Consider the following 18466-nt stretch of genomic DNA (forward strand, 5'->3'; position numbering starts at 1 on the left):
ATCACTCTAATAAAGCGCTGTTGGTAGTTTTTCCGTTTTTGAAGTAGTCCACGAAACGAACGTCGTTTTACGCCGGCCTCCACTCATTGACGGTACATGTGAAACATCTACATGGTTACATTAACAGCTCGATGCCAAAATTCCATTCTGTGTTAGCATAGCATAAGCCGCTTTCTAAGTGTGCTTGCGCTCGTGTATTTGATCGGTAGTCAGTATGCGTATGCAATTTCTTAAACCTGACCCGTATCCGATCCAAAATAAAAAAATCTTTCCCGTTTTCGACCCGAACTTGAGAATATTTTTATTTAAACACGAACCCGACCGGTACCCGAAAACAAAAATAAAATACACGTACCTGACCGAAATTTTTTTTCTTGACTCGAAGCTGTCAGATATCGGGTTTGAATAGCCGAAACCCGACCAAATTTTCAAATCCTCTTTAAAAAGATAACCGGCAATATTTTTTTTTGTTAACCAGAACTCGAATCGTATTCATTGGGTTCGGTCTAGTATCAGGTGCAAATACTCGAAATCCAACCAATTCTAGTACCCAGCTGTAGTGATAACATTTCACCAGAGTGATACACGTTGGTGTACGATTCTTGTCTACACAGGGGAGGCAAGAAGCGAACATCACACTAAAAGGAAAGCGCACTTCTTCTCAGTGTCGAATATACGGAAATTGAGTGTGCGCTTGTGGTTAAAGCAGCTGGCGCGAGTGAAACACATCCTCTTTGCACGAATCGCTCTCACGCGCTTTCGCCTAAATACACCCAAGTGACCACTGGTGAGTGCTAGTAAGCGAACATATCTGTGATTTAATTTTCAAATTTGTAGAACGTAACGATGGCCTTGCTATAAAAAAAATCTTTTTCGCAGCGACTTACTGTTACTTACTCTTTCAGTCGTAGACAGAGTTGCCAGGTTATTTTTTCAAAAATCTGTCAAAACTCAAAAATTTATCTGGATTTGTCTGGGTCTACTAGATACAAGGAAATTTTTGCCATGCTTCATTTTCAGTGAGCAAAAAAAAAGAAAAAAAAGGTCTCCTCACCTATCGTATAGAGGCCAAAATTGTAAAGATCTAGCGAGATCTGACAAAATCTAGCAAAATCTGGGAAATTTTGGAAAATCTGGCAAAAGATCTGGTTAGTTTGAGTGTCTGGCGAAACGAGAAAAATCTGGCATTTGCCAGACAAATCTGGCAACCTGGCAACGCTGGTCGTAGACCACGCGGGTCTCTGCTGTATACAGGAGGCGTTCATGGCTGTTTGTCGCCGTTTGTTAACCAGGGGGGACGACACTTAAAAACTTCATTTTAGATTCAAAAGAATTAATCGTCTTTTACGGTTTTGCATATTCTTGTACCCACTTGTTCGTCTTTAATGATCATAGTAACAGGTGGTTATGGATCGTTTGTCTTTTGTCGGTTTTTTTCTGGTTAGATATATTACCATGGTGACTACATTGTTGATAACAATATTTTCGTGTGTAAATACAGTAGCAAAGCTGTCACCATAAAAAATCATGACTGGGTTAAACACAAGGTTTGATCGTAAACCTATTACTATTATTATATATTCCAGAGGATCCATATTCCAATCAGTTCCTTGTCGAAAGTAGAAAGCAATATCTCAACGTGGGGTTCAAGACGGCGATATTGTTCGGTGATTATAAGTGCAGAGCTCATCTGAAGTATTTGCTCCAGATTATCAATGAACCGGAAAATCATTGCGATATCTTGCATAGTGTCAATTCGTAAATTGTGCCATATCAAGAATTTGTTCTCATATATTATGGTTAAGATATCAGAGAAGTGATACTCAGTTTTAAATACTTCCGAAATTACCTGTCGAAACTTCTTTTCAGTCAAATCGAATTTAAGTTCCATCCATTCAGATAACGTGAAGTGTCCACCGGGAAACAGTTCAATACTCTCTGAACGAAAATCTTCGGTAACTGGGTTATCGACGAAATATTATATACAGGAACCTACTGGGACTCTTTCACTTTCGTTGGTTTGGTGATACGCCCCAAACGCATGATACATGTAACAGCAAAAAATCTTGTATTTGTGGACAATACTCCATACGGGTCACGTGGTGCCATTGAGCTTTCGTGCAGTCCTTATATCGCTATTAGTATAATTATAGTAATTATATTCAATACAGTATATTTTTGTGTAGAACTAGGTTTCTTTTATGTCTCAATATCCATCGCAAAAGTTATTTGCGAAAAGTTGCTTATGCAATAGAGAAGATGTTCAATTTCTCTAAATCTCGGAAAAATTCGCGCTGCGAAACTAAAGTTTAGGTCTAAATTTCTCGAGAAATTTTGTGTTGAGGAAGTTCAGATTGTGACGTATTCACTAACACAAAACCAATACCAATTCACGTAGCTGTGTATCCGGCGCTCAGTAGAATAATGTGGGTAAACAGATCGATATTTTCAACTGTAACTTCTGCAAATCAGAATAATATTTCAGATTTTGAACAAGAAAACTATATCCAAAACTATGCAAAATAGGTTCTTGCTCATTTTTACAATCCCGAGTTTATGTTTCTAGTTCTTAACAAACCACATTGCAAAAATCACGAAATTTTATTGAACTGAGAAATGTTACCCCAGAACCTCATTTCCCTGGTTGATAGTGTTATGTTTACAATCCGTTAAATGTCATGAAAGAGAATAAAAAACCTTCGAAAAGATCGCATGTGCTTCGACTTTTCTATCAGCGGTTGGATGCGTTTTTGAACGGTTAGGTATATTTATGAGGATAAATGATATTTGATTAGTTTTTAATGACTTTTTGAGTTTTATTGAAATTATCCGGATGTGTCGTCCCCCTCGATTTTAACGATAAACTGAGCTTTTGCTGAATATGCGTGCCCCACGTTTCTCTTATGCAAACCGTACACCAGAGTCCGGCGTGCACACTTCGGAGAAAATATCTTCATCTACCTCAGAGAATTTCAGAGCTCTGCTCTAGCAATTTGGTGTGATCCAGCGCTAGAGTTGAAAGAAAATAAACACTCGCTCTCATGATGCGTGCACACTTTATATAACAGTGGTGCATATGTGTGAAAGAGAAGAGCTCTCGTTGATGTTGTCAGTGCGAGGGGATAAATTATACTTGCTCTTTGTCACACAGAGGAGATGGACATCTCTGCTCAGCGGTAGAATATTTTTCATTTTTCAAAATACATGTCCGATACGTAAACAAAAACCTGGCCGAATCGCACAGAAATATTACATTTCAGCCATAGTTGTGTGGTGTGATTCTGTACACTAAGAATCGGCTGCGAAGTCTGTTGAAACAGAAAGGCTAAATTCCACAAAAGGAATGTAATGCCAAGACTTTGCTTTGCTTTGCATAGTTGTGTGGTCAACGATTATTTTTTATCTCACCTAGTAGGTAACTTTGTATGGTTGTAACTGTTACCTGTGATATGAGCCCCCAACAGGCTCAAATTTCAAGCAGAACCTTGCAGTGATCAGTGTTCTTCTGATATTGTATTTTGGTTTCCTAACATTTCCATGGTACCTCAGTGGCAGTGTAATTCCACCAATTATTAATTTCCATCATTTGCAATCTTATTACTCTTCATCATCTTCAACCTAGATCTACATGTTCCACCGACTTAATTCACTCGTTGTCCCTGATGCCTAGGAATTAACTAACTTTTCCTGCAGATACCTTTCAGCCTTTGTCTTCGTGTGTGGGACATCTATATGCTGTTCGGTGAGCGTGTCCTGACGGCAATGGCCTACACTATACTGAAAATTCACCGAACGAAACTATTGCGAATGAAGGACATGGATCAAATAACCGAATTCCTACAAATAACACTGTACAAAAACTTTGGATATGATGACGACACTGTGATAAAAACCCTTCAGCTGGCAATGTACGAGCTGAAGAAGCTAAATCTGGATAAACTGCCGACACCACCGCCCAGCGAATTTCCTAAATATCCCTTCGGGCAGTTTATCGAGCCTAGCTTCGATACGAAGGTAAGTTAGAAAGATTACGGTCCAAGTGGCGATGAATAAATCCGTTTACTATTTTTTCTTCTTCATTAGATTGGCCATCGAAACGAAAAATTCACCGAGAAGGAAACGGAACTGCAGCAAACTGTACTGTACAGAAGCGAATCGAAGAATGAAGAAGACGATCAGCAGGGAGACGATGATCAAACGGAACGTGACTGCGATGATATTACTGATGATACAATCAGCAACCTGCAAACAGGTACGTCTTACTCTTTCACTCGCACGCTTTCTGCTAGTGGTAGCTATTTGGAGAGTCACTTTTAGCCTTGCGGTAGTATTGTGTCCGAGCATGCGTGTGTGCTGTAATAAATAGTTCATTGCGTTGCAAAGCTGCATTACCTACTACTGATATCATAGCTAATTTAGTCTTAAGTCGAACTAAACATGTTCTAATCTAGTGAATCAACTTCAAATTCGTTGTTCGAAAATGGTTGGTAATGGCGTGCACTCACGGTCTAAAACATTCATCATGTGTGCTAAAATGTTTCCAGTGTTACCGTCACTTACTGAACATTGTTGGTCAAAGCTTGTACTACGCATTGTTTCCTCACTAACGGATCCTTACAGCATGTACATTTTGTAATCCTAGCACAACATTATTCTTTTCCATTTCGATTATGTATCTTTCTGTACTGGTCTGGTTATAGGACACAAATCACTAACTAGAGATTTTAATTATCAAGATGAATGCTGTAACCAGAAGTTTCTATGTTGCATTTGTATAAGATTTCGTATCCAGTTATCTTAGTGAGAACGAATTCCAAGAAACTGTTATTTCTACGCGAAAAAATCCTCTGAGAGCACCCAAAAATATCAACCTTTTCTAGAGGTTCGACAATGCGTTGAACGAAATCGGTACTGTTTCCCAACCAGGCACGCTTCACTCGATCCAACACATGCAAACGTCCCCTGAACGTGTTGACACTGAAATGAATTCACGTTTTGGAAAGCTTATTGTTTACTTCACGCTGGTGCAGAATAGTATTATTCCTAAACATCTATGCTCACTTTGTCGTGTTTTTGGAAATGCCGTTTTTATTTTTGCCTGTTCAGAAAATTTATCAACGTTTTCTGTTTCTTTGTACCCTATCGCCTACTTCTAAAGCTTTTTGACTTTTACTGATTTTAGTCGCCGCAGAAGACGATAATTTCCGTTTTTTTGTCATCAGACTATAGAGAAAGCAGCCTTAAGGGGGGAGTGAGGAATAATTTGAATCAATTTTTTGTAATTTTTTTATCGACAAACAGCTTAAGCAAATTTATTCAAACTTATTTTACATTATAAAGCATCATTAAAAGAATATTTAGTTAAATTTCCGTATATTAATATTGAAAAATAAAGCGGAGACAGAGCATTTCCTAAAAACTTTTTTTAAAAAACACGTTGCGCGGTGAACAGGATAACTCGGCGTAGAATTATCTGAAATTAAAAGTTTACTTATTTACTTATTTCTGAAATCTTAAATTTACCTAAAGTACGAGTTATTTCTCCCCCCTCCGTCGTTCCCAAGTTATTATTTTGAATTTTGAACTGTTCGTGGCATACATATTTAAGCATAAAAACGCGATCTTACGCTAAATTTTCCGCCAGTTTTGAGGTGAAAAACTACCATAATATAGAAATGAAAAAAAAAATCAAAAACGTGGGGGGGGGGAGACATTTTGCACCAAAAATGTATGTTCCAAGTTTGAAAAGAATCGTTTCAGTAGATTTTGCACGATCGTACTCACGGACTTCGAAAAATTGGTTTTCAGAAAAACGCGAATTTTTGTTTTCCTAAAAAGTGAGCAAACAAATATTGTTGGTAACTTACACTGAATCATCCAATTGATTTGAAATTTTGACACAATATTTTTGTAATGTTAAACTACAAGGAAATAAAACAATTTTCCGAAACTGTTAATCCCTTACCCGTCCCTTAAAAATAAACAACCTAATGAAACAGAACCTGCCGCACATGTTCCACTTTGTACGGCCGCTATGTAGTTCAATTCTCATTCTCGTTCGGTGACATCATCCCGTATAAGAACACTTCATAAATCCTCACGCAACCAGTGTTATCTGCTATTTTCGAGCTTTTGTTGAGTCTATAGATCCATTATCAGACTGATAACATCAGTTAACGTGCAGTTGTAGTTGCGACTCAAATCACATTACAGAGGAGAATCTGTAGTAGTAGCAGTAATGTTTTCCAAAATGTCTTAGTAGTTTTCATTTGAGATAATGTGATTAATTAAAAGAAAGGTTTTTTTCTTCAATCGATTATTCGACTACATAATCGGAAAGGTTCGAAGACGAAATTCGAACACTTTCAAAAATATAATTCTTTGAATTTCCTCGTGCGCAGCCATGCTTTTGAAGTGAGTTTTTTTTAAAATACTATCGATTCCGTACGATTCGAACGATAGAAAAAAAAAATTGAACCAATTGATACTAATCATTTGTTCTCTTTTGTGATAATTTCAGCGTTTAGTTGTGCTTGAACTTCTGAACTGTGTAAAGAAAATCCTGTTTTCCTTATTTATATGTTTATAAGATTTGATTTTTAGAAGTTGTATAGTTTTTTAGGTCAAGTTTCCTAATCAATTTCATATCATTTGGATATGTCAGAGTTTAACTTTGGACGATACACTGAGGTCTCTTTTTACGCCAAAAAAAAACCTGTTTTAATACACCTAGTGGTGTAATGATGCCTTTCTCATATCAATCATACTATCATATATAATACTGTGCTATTCTTCAAAATAATTTTCTTCGATTCTTAAAAGAATAACCGAAATCGGTTTTTTGACCGTCTACTGATAAAAACTATCAATTGGAAAAGATTTGAGGTCGTTTTAGAAATTTTTTTAAGGTTTTTCCCCATTTTAAGTGATGGTATACAATTTTTAACACACTTTACCCTATATTTCCGGATCCGGAAGTCGGATCCGCATGAAATTCAGGACTTTCACATGGGACCACAGGACCTTTCATTTGAACCTAAGTTTGTGAAAATCGGTCGCGTCATCTATGAGAAAAGTTAGAACACATATTTTCTTTATTTTGCACATTTTACCCCATAACTCCCGAACCGGAAATCGGATCCAAATAATATTCAGGAATTTTGTATGGGACCACAAGACCTTTCATTTGAATATAAGATTGTGAAAATCGGCTCAGCCATCTCCGAGAAAAGTTAGTGCAAAAATATGTTACATACACACATACGCACACACACACACAGACATTTTGCGTACTCGACGAACTGAGTCGAATGGTATATGACACTCGGCCCTCCGGGCCTCGGTTTAAAAGTCGGTTTTCACAGTGTTTTCTATATGAGAAAGGCAAAACAGCGTAACTTCGGAAATTTGCATAAAAAATTTCGATTTCGATGGTGATTTTTCAAGATCGAAAATTTTCAAACCTTAACCGCCGGGTAGAGCACCCCTTACCCATATCCGATTTAGTTCGAATTTTGCATGGGGATTTTTTCGAGGTTCTTGAAAAATAACGTGTTTTGTCGATTACGTCACATAACACATGGATCAATAAGTCCCGAGACTAACAATGGAAACAACATTTTTTTTGCAATTTTTTTTTATTCATCAACATAATCACCTTTTAGGGTGATACAATGGTTCCAACGTTTTTCCAATTTTTTCAATACCATGTTTATAAAAAAAATTATCTTTCGCTTCAAAATAAGCTTCAGTTTCAGCGATAACCTCCTTATTTGAGCCAAATCTTTTTCCCTGGAGCATTTTTTTAAGATCAGCAAAGAGCCAGTAGTCACTGGGGGCTAAATCTGGCGAGTATGGGGGTAGGGAAGCAGATCAAAGTCCAATTCGTTCAATTTCGCCATTTTCATCGACTTGCGGCAGGGTGCATTTTGTTCCATCGAAAGCAATCGCGGCACCCACTTGGAAAAAACCTTTTTCATGCTCAATTTTTTATGAAGGATAGTAAATACACTTCCATATGATATCTGTGTCATCTCAGCAATCTCACGGAGCTTCACTTTACGATCTTTCATTATAATTTTTGTCACTTCACTCACATTTTCCGATGTAACGGCTTCCACAGGTCTACCCGAGCGTTCCGCGTCATTTGTGTCGGTACGACCACGTTTAAACTCGGCGAACCACCGACAAATCGTTGCTTTTGATGGACAAGAGTCCGGATAACATTTTTCAATCCATTGTTTCGCTTGCACGGTGTTTTTACCCATTAAAAAACAATGTTTTATCAAAACACGAAACTCGGTTTTTTCCATTTTTTAAACAAACCACAAAACGACTTTACTCCAACCTCGATAACTCAGCTGTTTCTGGTCGGATCTAAAATTTTGACCCGGATTTAAAATTTTGACCCGTTTCAAGCAAAGCAAATTTTCGATTTCGGAAATTTCATGTACTCCTATGGTGCTTTTTCAAGATCGAGAATTTTCAAACTTTAACCGCTGGGCAGCATCCCTTACCCATGTCCATTTTAGCTCAAATTTTGCATGAGGACTTTTTTCGAGATGCTTAAACTTTTGAACAATAGCGCTTTACGAAATTAGAGGTGATCCCACAATACCATTATATCTCCGGAACCAAAAGTCACAGCCAATTGATCTTTGAACTTGATCAATGGCCCGACAGTAGCTTTGAAACGAGTATAAGTTTGTTAAAATTGGTTCAGCCATATCTGAGCAAATTGAGCACGTATAAATATTTAGAAAAGTGTACAGTAGTTTTTACCATTCTTATATACATACTCATTGCCTTTCTCATACGGAAAGTTCATGCAATCACTTGAAAAATTGACTACTGAAAATTGGCCCGAAGGGCTAAGTGTCCTATATCATTCGACACAGCTCATCATGCTGAGCAATGCATGTGCAGGGTGGCAAGTAACCGGGCAAGTCGGGAATTTGGTTTCACCGGGAAAACCCGGGAAAAAGTCGGGAAATTCAGTGAAAAAACTGGGAAAAATTTTACTAGCTCACATATGAGTGACAGCTGTTAGCATAATGATTTTTTTTCAACAAGTGAAAAGTAGTTTTTTTCAACAAGTGAAAAGAGTCAACACCCAATTTTGCGTTTGAGCGAGATGTTCAGTAAAAGTGTTGAAACAACTTATTGTCTCATACTTGTGCTATGCTGAACATTCCATTGGAAATTGGACCAACACCCCATGTCTCGTCCAACGATTTTTAAGGGTTTGACAACAGTTTTAAATCAATCAGGAAACATCAGAGCTTTCTTAGTTGTTATCGATAACAACATAATGAATGCGCGTTTTGAAAATATAAGGATAATTTGGATGCTTCTGTTGGATTTTAATTAAGTTTTGGAATAATTATTCAACACACTTGCAAAATTGTTGGCTAAGTCTGAAGGTAACAAAGGGAAAATTTTTGATAAAATTATAAAACTTTCTTCGGTGTCTTTATGTTCTTAAGTTTGCTAATGATTGCCCTTGTTTCAACACAATTCGTCTCAGTAATGTCATCTTGAAACAATACTTGTCTTATGCTAATATTTATGTGAGATGTCAAAAGGACTCACAAAATTGCAAGATTTGTCGGCTTTGATCTTGTCCACCGTTTGCAGGGAGTATTTGTCCTTGATTTAAGAGCTGAAAATGGTTTTTGAGGAACAGTAATGGATTGATTTGTTCAGTGAATGTTTTATTTCCTTTTAAAGGTCCTCAACTATTCCGTAGTAGGATTACAAGAACGCTGATATTGATGCAGATGAAGGTGAATGGAATTTAGTTTGAGCTTTTGGAACTTCAATAATGTAATAATTTAAATTATTTATGGCTGTATCGATATTTTTCAAAACAATTTCAGGGTTTACATTGCTTTCGATATGAGATCTGTATTCTAGCCGATTAATTCTGAGGTGGTAGAATATATATAACTAGTGGAACTAATCATTTCTTAATTTGAAACCTTGATTATTATTGGTAGATGAACTGAATCAAAGTCACCATTACGTCGGGGTCACCAGTGAATTAGCTAGATTTATTTCAATTTATATATGCGCAAATAACTTTTGGGATACAGGAGAGCTTTCGGAGCACACCATTCCACGTGGCACAGGATTTGTGCTACTATTCATTGAATTCATTTAAGGTTAGTTTAAACTATTGAAATATATTAAAACTATAGGCATTAATCTGTTTCTTTTTTCATATAATACCTTAGTTAGAATAGTAATTCGTCACGGATTTCGGTGACAAAGACTCTCTGCTCTCGATTTTTGAAGGAATAACCGGGATCGCTTTGTTCAGCCGTATACTGATAATGACTATCGGTTTAAGCAGTTTTGATGTCGATTTAGAATTTTTTAAAGTCATTTGTTTCGCCCCTTTAAGTGATAGTATAAAATTTTCGACACACTTTACCCTATAATTCCGGAACCGAAAGTCGGATCCAAATAAAATTCAGGAATTTGGTATGCGAATACAAGACCTTCCATTCGAATCTGAGTTTGTGAATATCGGTTCATCCGCTTTTAAGGAATTGGAATGATTTCCGGTTTGGAGTACACGATCACTTTTATACTTCCGGAAACTGAAACGAAGATCCGGTATACCAAAAATCAATGTATTTGGTCATAAACTAACCAAATTTGTTCACACATGAGTTTTACAGTTATTTGAATGTATTTGATGGGATTTTTCCGTGTTATGTATAAGAACACGCCCCAGAAAATAAAAATTTTATACCTATCAGTTTGTAATTCCGGAGCCGGAAGTCGTATATGGATGAAATTTGGTAGGATTATATGGGGTTATAAGACTTTTCATTTGAATTGGATGAGCGGTCTCTGAAAAAAATCGATGAAACGTTTTTAGTTCATTTTGCACATTTTACCCCGTAACTCCCGAACCGGAAGTCGGATCCAGATGAAATTCAATTGTAACCTATGGGACCATAAGACTTTTAACTTGAATCTTTGTTGAAGAGAACCGGTTGAGCGGTCTCTGAGGAAATCGAGTGCCCATTTCCTTAATTTTTTTGCACATTTTATCCCGTTACTCCCGGACCGGAAGTCCGATCCGAGTAAAATTCAATAGCACCCTATGGGACCAAAAGACCTTTAATTTGAATTTAAGTTTGTGAAAATCGGTCCAGCCATCTCCGAGAAAATCGAGTGCACATTCTTGTTACATACACACCCTATGGGACCATACACACACACACACACACAAACACAAAAAAAACTCACACACACATACGAACAACTACAAATGTTACATTGATCTGCTAGAATCAGATAAATTGTAGAAAAATTTCTCGTAGAAGATGAATTAGTTAAGCTATTGGTAATAAAACTGATTTAAAACCAGCGGAGAGTTCACCATGAAGAACTCGTACTTTCTGATTACTCCACGAGCATTTAAAATCTTGTTAGGAAAAATAGATCGATATCTTGTGCGTTTTTACAGGTATCATTTGATTTATTTGCTCATCAACGCATTGAAATCGTAAACATGCTGCAGTCCAAAAATAGGATAACATGACTGATGTACCTTGTACATCTAATGATTTTAAATTGAATTTTATTACATGAAAATTTAAAATTTTTGGTCTGATAGGACATTGTTAATAGTTGGTTTTATGGTTTCCAACACAATCGCAGCATGACAATTCATCTGAGGGTATCGTCGATTGAACAGATGTGCTTGCAAGCGAATTACCACAATTCAAACACACAATATGCTGTACCTTGGAGGAAAACCTGACAATGACGATATTGTGTTAGGTTCGCTGTGCCATCATCCCGTTTAAAATTTTCCCCTCGAACTGAAATTTCTACTTTTACTTCCGAAAGGAGCGAAGAAAGCTCTGTGCAGAATGATTTGAAATTGCAAGCATAGATTGTTGTTGTTTTTTCCGAGTGGCAAGCGTCCGTTTTTTGGATTGTTGTTCCTTATTGATTTATTTTCAATCATAAACAGGGGCGATTTGAGCCTTTTCCTAAAATCGGGAATTTTTATCTTTAAAAACCGGGAAAAACTCGGGAAATAGAAATCGGCAATTCACTTGCCACCCTGTATGTACCTGTGTATGTACGGTACGTATCAAATAATGTCACTCATTTTTCTCAGAGATGGCTTGACCGATTTTCACACACTTAGGCCTAAATAAAAAATCTCATAGTCCTCATGAATAAAATGAAACACCGCCATTTAGAGTGACGATGCAAAAAACGGTAAAATTTTTCTAGATTTAATTTGTTTAGTTATACATTAGTTACTCGACTCCGGTTATACCCGTTCTGGAAGTACCGGAAATTGTGTAACAGAGGTATTTTGGCAACTTCATATAATTTGGTCCACCTAATAAACTTTATAGATTTAATCGATGTAAAGTAACCCACGTTGCATCAATTTGAAGCTAATCACATTAAATTACCTATTGTGGCAGGGTTTTTCGAAGATATTACAACATTTGATGGATTTTTTTTACAAAGTGGGCCAAAATAAAATCAATCCTAAGGTGGGCCAAAATACCTCTGTTACCCTAGTGGTCACAAAACTCTAAAACGAAATTCACTCAATTTTCTCAGAGATGATTTGATCGATTTTCTCAAACTTAGGCTCAAATGAAAGGTGATTGCCGATAATTTGCCAGAAGCTGCTCGATACTTATCTATATTGTATACAACGTTTTCAATCCGGTAGAAGATGCTACAAGAACTTGTGTCTCTTAATGCATGAACCGTGAGAGAATTTTTCTACATTTCTTCGCTCACGTCCCTTAAAAAAAATTACAGTCTGATAATGATCGGTGCTGTGTGGACTCTACCAAGAGAGAATCGCAAGTTGACAATTATCGCAGAAAATCGAATCGATGATTCGACTTGATGATTCTGATACTAGGTTGCAATATTTCAAAACCCTTTGTGGAGCATTCACATACATTTTCATAGACACAACTTATACAAAGGTTATATGCACATAGTTAGAATAAGTGGCAATAGTAAAATGATTCTATCGCAATTATCAACTGCCCGTATAGAATCGGATCGCGAAACGAGAATAAGCGACCGTTTGTTGCTTCAGAAAGAATCCCCACAGCCGCATGCTAATCTTTGATTCTCAGACAGGTCATCGAGAGAAATTCGCTCTCGTACAGGTGTCCATTCTATGTTAAATGAACCATGCCGGTTTTTTGTTGCTGCGATGATATCCGTCTTTCTTTGATGGCACTGATTGAATCGTGTGAAGAGTTGCTAGAGAGCGTTCTTTGATACGATAAATGCCATCCTTGCCTATAGTCTCATATGCTGCTGTTGACTTTCATCCGGGTCCAACTTCCGGTTCGGTAGCTATATAGTAAAGTGTGTTTAAAATTACAAACCGTCATTTAGTCATAACTGTTAATAAATTGAAAAGGTTATGTTAGTTTATACCCAAAGAAAGAAACTCAGTTTTATTCAAGTTTGAAAAAAAAACTATGGACTGAATCTTCTAGAGTTATTTTTGAAAAAATAAGGAATACTAGAAAGGATTCATTCATTCATTCATTACACCACTAGGTGGATTAAAAAAGGCTTTTATATGTATTATTATAGTAGTGTTAGAAGTGAATTCTTTTGATTCCTCGTACTAAAGATTGTCTGGTTTTGGGTATTTAGATCAGAAACCCGATGGGTTAGGGTTTGAAAATAAATGTTTTGTCGGATTCGGATCGGGTAGGGATAAAGATTTTTTATTTTCGATCGAGTACGGGTTGGGTTCGGGTTTAAAAAAATGCATACAGTTCTTGTAATAGATTGTTTTCAACTAATGTTATTGAAGTATTGAAACGTTGGATACCTTTTTCGTATGCCATTTCAATTTAGCAGCTTACTTTTATTATAGCATAAGGAAAACAAAAAATCCAGAATAAATTTTCTTCTAATATCTGCATATATTATTTATACAACTAAAAGGTGCTTCGCTTGGTAATGGGACCATAATAAAAGCTTCGCTTATTACGTTATAACAATATTAAATATATACAGCGCATACTCACAGTTACTAATAGGCACTGAAATATGCACTGTTTTGTTTATATTTCTTACTAATTCATTGCATGCTACACCAAACTTTCTATTTTTCAACGGTTACTTGCGATACGTGTGAGTAGCCCATCGACTAACCCCTCGGACTTTGAGAGTGCACCCTTTCACCAAAGGTACTACCGATCTATGTTCTCTGCTAATACCACCGAAAAACCACCCGTTATCAGTTAGTAAATTTATCTTTGTTTTTTTTTCTTCTCTATCTTTTCGTTTCCTTCATGGTGGGATACGCCGTCGCGATCATCGTCTTCACACCCCACACACCCACGCACATACAAACACACACACGCGTGTCATCAAATGCCGCAAACTCTATCCTAACACGACGACACATCCGGTGTGTTGTACTGTTGTTTTGGCCAATAAATTTCTTATCGAAAATTTTAAACAATAAAATGTAGGTGTTAGCATGCTATCGCTTAGAACGATTCAGAGCTTCACCACGCTCGATACCAGCACGTCATTAGCGACCAGCCTTAACTCACTCGTAATAATCGATGCGTTCGATGAAAATTGTGATAACATGATCGAGGAAATTACTAGACTTTAGGAATGTAGCGCTAGCATGGCATCGATTTTTTTTAAAACATTATTAATTCATTGTAAGTTGTACTGCTTAAGGTAGAAACTATGTAGAATCGTTAAAATAATATACACAGAACAAACATTGATATTTCGTACAACAATTGTATTGTTATTGACTGTTAGTATTGCTTTTTGCTCGGGTCCATCATCGAAGTTACTTTGGATTTGGAAACAAATCTAGTAACCATTGCTCCTTTGGCAGTTGAGTGGAAGTGGTGGAAAAAATTTCATTCATTTTCGGCCCGTCATTTGAACCAGATCGGTTTTGCATCGTCCGCGGAAGCACTCTAGGCAAGATGTACAAAATTTTAAGTGGAGCAGCTAAAGGTGTCTCGACATTGAAACCATTGGAAGCGGCTGGGAAGCTAACGAAAAATCGTCCATATTCCTCGTCGTGTAAAAAGCGTGGCGATGAAGGATTGACGGATTTCAGCACCCGAAAAGATTGCACACAGAAAGCTTGCATGGATCGAGCACTGCGAAAACCGGACGTCGAAGAACCACCGTGCGAGAAAGCTGCCAGTCCGAAAACGTGGCGTACCTGTCCTCAACCTCCGAAGCCGAAGGAGTTTTCATGTGACGATACTCTACAGCAGAGAGTACCTCGGCGTCAGAAACGAGCCGTGGCCTCCAGGCCGGCTTGCTCGAAGCCAGCCCCTAGCGTAGAAGCGTTGGAGTGTGTCAAGGTGAAGCAGGATCTGTGCCCTCGTATCGGCACACCATGCTGTGTCAAGTTCAAATTTCCACCAAAGTGTCCACCCAAGAAAGTTGTGCGCGATTGCGAGAGGATAAGACCACCGATTGCATCGTTTTCGGAATGCTATAAGAATCCATTTCCACCACAGCCTCGTTCGGAGTGCACCTGCCTGACGACGCCTAAAATTTGCATGTGATGGACCCGAGCAGGCAGCATTCGATGAGGAATTATAACCAATCAAAAAGAATCCCTCCTATATAACGGTGATCTTGATTCCCTGATATTAAACTAGGCACCAGTTTGTTTCTTCTGCCTATCCATTCCAAACGAACAAACCCCGTTCTCCTGAACCTGCTTCACCATCAAGAACCATATTGAAATCCTAAGTTTTAGTGCGTAATTATCCAGTTTAGCCGTTTGAGTAGGTAGTTGAGGAAAAGTACATATTTTGCTACTTTTTATTGAAAAAAAATTGCGATGTAGGTACAAATAGCTGATGAATATTGGAATGTTGCATTTTCGACAGAATACAAATTTTGAATGACGCATGAATTTTGTTTTTCGTTTACTGGTATTTTTCACTTCCGAAAAGTCCTTTGTTAAAGATTTGATCAGTTATTGCACGAGGCATGCTTCCGTTGTCGTTGTTTTCACCGAAGGTAAGCTAGATTCTGCGCAGCAGAGCAGAACGTTTAATTATGAACGTCACAATGTATCCACTTTCCACTTAACAGATTACGACGATGGAAGTATAACGAAACACTCGCTAACCGGAACATCGGTCACATCAACCAACGATGTCAGCATAACATCGTACGAGCGTACCTGTGATATCTTCCGGATGCCACACAATGGCAGTAACGCAGTTCCGGGCGTTGGATTGGACGATAGTATAAGTGTAATATCGACGCAGCTAACGTTGGACCGGATAGATTCTCCTCCGTTACAGGCAAAGGAACGATCCAGCGACGAGATTATAGTCATTGCGGTGTCGAACGGTCATGTCAACGGAACAACGGTTTTGGATGACGAAGATGAAGATGACGAAGTTACCGAGAAACAGATTTCCGTCTGAATTTGCCTTGTGATACGTGAAATCGTTCTGACAAGACCGAAGGTGACAATCAGCCGTCCAGCCGATGATGTACCGAATTAACTGCCAACATAAGAGCCTCATTTTGAGCGAGTAACTAGCGGATCCTATAGACACTGATTGTCAGTGTTATCATCAATCAATAGCAATAAAACTACACATTCTTAAAAGATAGAAAGAAAGAAAGAAAAACTGCGTCGAAGATTTTTTTAAATCTAATATATCGGTGTTGCTCATGTAACTATTACTTTTTTCTTGTAGAACGTAACTATGGAGGATTTTCTGTAACAGAAATGAAAAGTAATGAAGATAAAGTGTAAGTGTTTTGTTTTGGTTAGAACTGTATTGTGGTTTGTACTTTGCTATACTAAAGTGAGATAATATATTCGTTTATTGAACTAAGACTTACTTAGGGTGAACTTGTATACCGTCACAGGCAGGAGGAATATCAACAATAAGAACATTATGGCTCAGATGACATGTTCCTAGATTCATCGGAAATTTTGCCTTGTCGTGTTGTGGATTTTTAGATTTTTTTCTAAAAAGCACATCACTTCAAACTCTGGAGTAACTAAGCCTAATAAACTCATTTCATTATGTCACCATATCATCTTTTTCCTCGCAATCCTTCTCATTGTTTCATAAACCTGCTAAACCCGCACAATCCTTTTTGAACTACCGCAAGTAAAGTCTTGGCATTACATTCCTTTTGTGGAATTTGGCCTTTCTAACCTATAGTCCATTTATAGTCCAACGGACTTTCAGTTAACTGGACTACAAGCGAAAACGTCACTGTGTGGCTACGTCGAGTTATTAAAAAAAAACAAATTATTCCTTTCTCGCGAAATATTCGAATTTTCTCCACACTAACACGATACAACGTACTCACTCATTGTGAACTTCAGAAATATGGAATCACCATTTTCAGAATATCTTAGATTTCATTTACGACTTTGATGCTTTCTCTGGATGCAAAAAATGTATGCGATTACTCGCGATCGGTAAAGTGGAATGATATGATTTTTTTTAACACAGAGGTCAGAAGTGTCCTTGATGCAATGCGAGAATGAATCAGCTGACTATTGTTTACAATTCGATCTCAGCATTTTTCCAAAATGAGTACCGCTAACGCTTCGCGCTTCGAAGCAGTTTTTTGTGCTCGCACCCGAAAGGTCCCAAATTGACCCAAGCTGTCGCGGCGAAATACATGCAAAAGTCGAAACAGTTTGTGAGTAAGTGGGTTAATCATTTTGAAAAGGTGAAAAATGTTGACAACTTTCCAAATCACGACTCTGTCGGTGTATTGTCGGAAAAAGACGACGGAGTGATGTGTGACCTGTTTTTAAAGAATCCGACACTAACTTTACGCGAAGATGCTTCAAAAGTGACCAAAAAAGGTTTAAATATATCGTACGGAACTGTTTTTTTTTTTTTTTTCAATAGTATAATATATATTTTCAGGCACACTGCTTAAGCTCTAAGATGCCAAGGGTATTTCCTAATCTTAATTAACGACTAACTTAAAACTAGAATAGTATCATTAGATTATGTCGTCTAGAATTTTTGAAAAAAGCTTTTAGCTGGTATTCGGCAGGTGTCGTACGGAACTGTTCGCAGACATTTGATCGCAAATAATTTGAAATTTGCAAAAACCCGATGTTGAGTGAAAAACATGTACAAAAATGTCTTGAATGGGCAAAAGAGCAAAATTTGGTCATGACCTTGGATTGGCCCTCTCAGTCACCCGATGCCAATCCAATTGATAACGTTTGGGCTCAAACGAATTTTTATGACTGCTCTCTGTTGTTTACACTCTTATCTAACCACTTGTGCAGTTGTTTATTCGTTTTCATTAGTTTGTTCCGAAATGCGTGGACTTTCAGCAGAACAACGTCGAAAAATTGTGTACAAATGGTGCACAGAACGCGGACTGTCACTGGGAAAAATAGCAAAAATGGAAAGAGTAAGTGAAAAAGCCGTGCGAA

At 37.5% G+C, this 18466-nt stretch overlaps 2 protein-coding genes across 6 annotated transcripts in view; both read left to right on the top strand.

Moving 5' to 3' along the window:
- LOC131427650 (USP6 N-terminal-like protein) overlaps window positions 1-16889 on the top strand; it is a 32079-nt gene extending 15190 nt beyond the window's left edge. Inside the window, exons 3-6 of one of the 5 annotated variants that reach the window (XR_009229298.1) lie at window positions 3694-4014; window positions 4084-4252; window positions 15981-16047; window positions 16123-16260. Coding sequence is in view for 4 of the 5 variants with exons in the window: in XM_058591032.1 (XP_058447015.1) it covers window positions 3694-4014; window positions 4084-4252; window positions 16123-16463 (831 nt within the window). In the remaining variant the exon portion in view is untranslated. The other 4 variants (XM_058591035.1, XM_058591032.1, XM_058591036.1 and 1 more) reach the window with 4 other exon arrangements.
- Window positions 14981-15940, top strand: LOC131427651 (uncharacterized). The gene has a single exon (XM_058591037.1). It carries the CDS (start codon window positions 14988-14990, stop codon window positions 15582-15584), a length of 597 nt encoding a protein of 198 aa, XP_058447020.1. The 5' UTR covers window positions 14981-14987; the 3' UTR covers window positions 15585-15940.
- Window positions 16890-18466: the final 1577 nt, after the last annotated feature.

This window comes from Malaya genurostris, chromosome 2 (assembly GCF_030247185.1).
Source record: "Malaya genurostris strain Urasoe2022 chromosome 2, Malgen_1.1, whole genome shotgun sequence".
Taxonomy (NCBI): Eukaryota; Metazoa; Arthropoda; class Insecta; order Diptera; family Culicidae; genus Malaya; species Malaya genurostris.